Source organism: Micropterus dolomieu, linkage group LG11 (genome assembly GCF_021292245.1).
Source record: "Micropterus dolomieu isolate WLL.071019.BEF.003 ecotype Adirondacks linkage group LG11, ASM2129224v1, whole genome shotgun sequence".
Classification (NCBI taxonomy): domain Eukaryota; kingdom Metazoa; phylum Chordata; class Actinopteri; order Centrarchiformes; family Centrarchidae; genus Micropterus; species Micropterus dolomieu.
The window spans coordinates 470,953-474,320 of NC_060160.1; the positions used below are offsets into that span (position 1 = coordinate 470,953).

General features: G+C 53.2%; 1 protein-coding gene across 4 annotated transcripts in view; it reads right to left on the reverse strand.

Moving 5' to 3' along the window:
* tecpr2 (tectonin beta-propeller repeat containing 2) overlaps window positions 1–3,368 on the reverse strand; it is a 20,745-nt gene that overhangs the window by 615 nt on the left and 16,762 nt on the right. For 3 of the 4 annotated variants that reach the window (XM_046061949.1, XM_046061947.1, XM_046061948.1), the window contains exons 14-18: window positions 1,866–2,105; window positions 1,727–1,794; window positions 1,520–1,635; window positions 1,083–1,256; window positions 27–591 (exon numbers count right to left, since the gene is read on the reverse strand). In XM_046061949.1, the coding sequence (XP_045917905.1) occupies window positions 329–591; window positions 1,083–1,256; window positions 1,520–1,635; window positions 1,727–1,794; window positions 1,866–2,105 (861 nt within the window). In that variant the 3' untranslated portion in view covers window positions 27–328. Of the gene's footprint in view, window positions 1–26; window positions 592–1,082; window positions 1,257–1,519; window positions 1,675–1,726; window positions 1,795–1,865; window positions 2,106–3,368 lie in introns of those variants that run through there. The other variant, XM_046061951.1, reaches the window with a different exon arrangement.

Below are 3,368 nucleotides of genomic sequence, written 5' to 3' on the forward strand. Positions count from 1 at the left end.
CAGTAGTACTACAGTAGCAGTAGTACCTGACGGTGTCGTACTTCCAGCCCTCGCCGCAGTACTACAGTAGTACTACAGTAGCAGTAGTACCTGACGGTGTCGTACTTCCAGCCCTCGCCGCAGTACTACAGTAGTACTACAGTAGCAGTAGTACCTGACGGTGTCGTACTTCCAGCCCTCGCCGCAGTACTACAGTAGTACTACAGTAGCAGTAGTACCTGACGGTGTCGTACTTCCAGCCCTCGCCGCAGTACTACAGTAGTACTACAGTAGCAGTAGTACCTGACGGTGTCGTACTTCCAGCCCTCGCCGCAGTACTACAGTAGTACTACAGTAGCAGTAGTACCTGACGGTGTCGTACTTCCAGCCCTCGCCGCAGTACTACAGTAGTACTACAGTAGCAGTAGTACCTGACGGTGTCGTACTTCCAGCCCTCGCCCTCGCTGCAGTAGCTGTTCAGGCCCTCTCTGTAGAACAGGGCCTTGTGCTCGCTCAGGGCCCAGACCACGCCTCCTCTCACACACACCTGGCTGAAGACGCAGGGCGAGTCCACCTTCACAGAGCGGGCGCAGGGCCGGTCCACGCTCAGACCTGAGGGACACACGGAGACAGCGGTTACTATGGAAACAGCGCGCAGGAAGTACCTGATGTATCCTGATGGGATATATAATTCTCCGGTGTGTTCTGGTCCAGGAGGATCCTGATCAGATACTGAACCACCTCAGCTGACTCGCTTCAATAAAAGGAGCAGTGCTCCTCCTCGGAGCTCCTGCGTCTCCATTAGAACCATTCTAATGTGTAAGGAACTGAAGCGGAACGCTTACACATTCATATCACTACTGTTCTTTCTGTAGTGTGGACAGAAACGTGATCAGTGAAAGAAAAGTGAGCGGCAGATTGAAAGAGGACGCCCCCTGCTGGTCACACAGAGACACTACAGCTGCAGCAGGAACAGCAATAGGATTCTGGTTTTCAAAGACCAGTCAAGCAAAAAACAACATCAGACGGACTCAGGGAGTCCGGAGACAACCCTGTCTTGGAACTACAGCTGCCACGGAAACAGCTGTGTGTGTGTTGGTTACCTGTCTGCAGGTAGAGGTCTCCGTTGGTCCTGATGATCCAGGCGGAGTCGTCACTCAGAGCCACGAACCCCGTTTGCTCCACAGCTTTGTACCAGTGACGTTTTCCTTTAACTGATACTTTAGCACAAGCAAACGCCGTCATGCTCTTCTGCTCCACCTTCCACACCAGATTACCTGGTGGAGTTAGCCACAGTTAGCATTCAGCTAATGCAACATCCACCTGTACACCTGGCCCGCTGCTGCCTGCTGTAAAGGGAGATAACCCAAAGGGGCGGTGATGGAACAGTGGATAAGATCAGAGTGTCCCTGAGCAGGACACTTAACCCCGAGACTCTGACAGATACAGCAGGTGCGTGTCGCTAAATGTTTAAAGCTGCCAAATGCTAAAGCTGCCAGTCCGAACAGAGGACCTGCCAGCTGTGATGTCAGTAGCTCACCTGAAGGTGATAACGCCACCTGGTGGACGTTGTCTTCAAAACGCTGCCAGGTGAGTCCAGTTTCAGGCAGAGGGCTGCAGAACAGTCCTCCTTTAAAGTCCAGACACCACACATACCTGAAACACACGTCACCTGTCAGCATCCACCACACATACCTGAAACACACAGGTCATACCAGAGTCACCCGAGGGTCTGCTGACCACCCACCTGTCAGTCACCTGCAGGCTCAGTATTCCACATCCCGGTCCTGAGTAGCCCATCCAGCTCTCTGCCAACTAACCAGAGGAACAATAAGAATACAGTACCTGATGACGGACTCACCTGGTCAGGTTTTTGTGTGTCTCACCTGGTCAGCTTTCGGTGTGTCTCTGTCCTGAGCATCCTGGTCCAACTTTCTGTCTGCTGTGTTCTCCGTCTGAGTGGACGGACAGTTGAGGACCTCCCCCCCGCTGCCAGCAGGGGGCACAGTGTGACAGTAGATGTCTCCTTCTTCATCACTGGACATACTGGGTTTTCTGTCCAGACAAGACACCGTAGAATAAAACATTTGGTCCACCAGACCAGCAGGGGGCGCCAGGTCCTCATCCTGTACAAACACAGGAAACTTAGGATGTAATTAGATTCTTCTGACCGATGCTTTACTCCAAAAAATGTAGTTCAGTGCATTCAAACAGGACGTTGCAGTGTGAAAAGGGGGTTTTGAGTCTGTGATAAGAGACGGGACTTCTGTGGGGAGTTCAGTCCACCACTAAAGAGCCAGAACAGAGAAACCTGAACAAGATCAACAGAGTCCATCAGCAGATGAGGAGTGTAGAGTTTGACTATGGCTTTAGAACAACTCCAGAGTTCTGGGGACTAGTTGTAGAGGTCTAGATGGGGGCCAGTTACAGTGGTCTGGCTTGGGGCTAGTTACAGTGGTCTTGGGGCTAGTTACAGTGGTCTGGGGGCTAGTTACAGTGGTCTGGGGGCTAGTTACAGTGGTCTGTCTGGGGGTCAGTTACAGTGGTCTGGGGGTCAGTTACAGTGGTCTGGGGGCTAGTTACAGTGGTCTGGCTTGGGGCTAGTTACAGTGGTCTGGGGGTCAGTTACAGTGGTCTGGCTTGGGGCTAGTTACAGTGGTCTGGGGGCTAGTTACAGTGGTCTGGCTTGGGGCCAGTTACAGTGGTCTGGCTTGGGGCTAGTTAAAGTGGTCTGGGGGCTAGTTAAAGTGGTCTGGCTTGGGGCTAGTTAAAGTAGTCTGGCTTGGGGCTAGTTACAGTGGTCTGGGGGCTAGTTACAGTGGTCTGGCTTGGGGCTAGTTAAAGTAGTCTGGCTTGGGGCTAGTTACAGTGGTCTGGGGGCTAGTTACAGTGGTCTGGCTTGGGGCTAGTTAAAGTAGTCTGGCTTGGGGCTAGTTACAGTGGTCTGGGGGCTAGTTACAGTGGTCTGGCTTGGGGCTAGTTAAAGTGGTCTGGCTTGGGGCTAGTTACAGTGGTCTGGCTTGGGGCTAGTTACAGTGGTCTGGCTTGGGGCTAGTTACAGTGGTCTGGGGGCCAGTTACAGTGGTCTGGCTTGGGGCTAGTTACAGTGGGCTTGGGGCTAGTTACAGTGGTCTGGCTTGGGGCTAGTTACAGTGGTCTGGCTTGGGGCTAGTTACAGTGGTCTTGGGGCTAGTTACAGTGGTCTGGGGGCTAAATACAGTGGTCTGGGGGCTAGTTACAGTGGTCTGGCTGGGGGCCAGTTACAGTGGTCTGGGGGCTAGTTACAGTGGTCTGGGGGCTAGTTACAGTGGTCTGGCTGGGGGCCAGTTACAGTGGTCTGGGGGCTAGTTACAGTGGTCTGGGAGCCAGTTACAGTGGTCTGGCTGGGG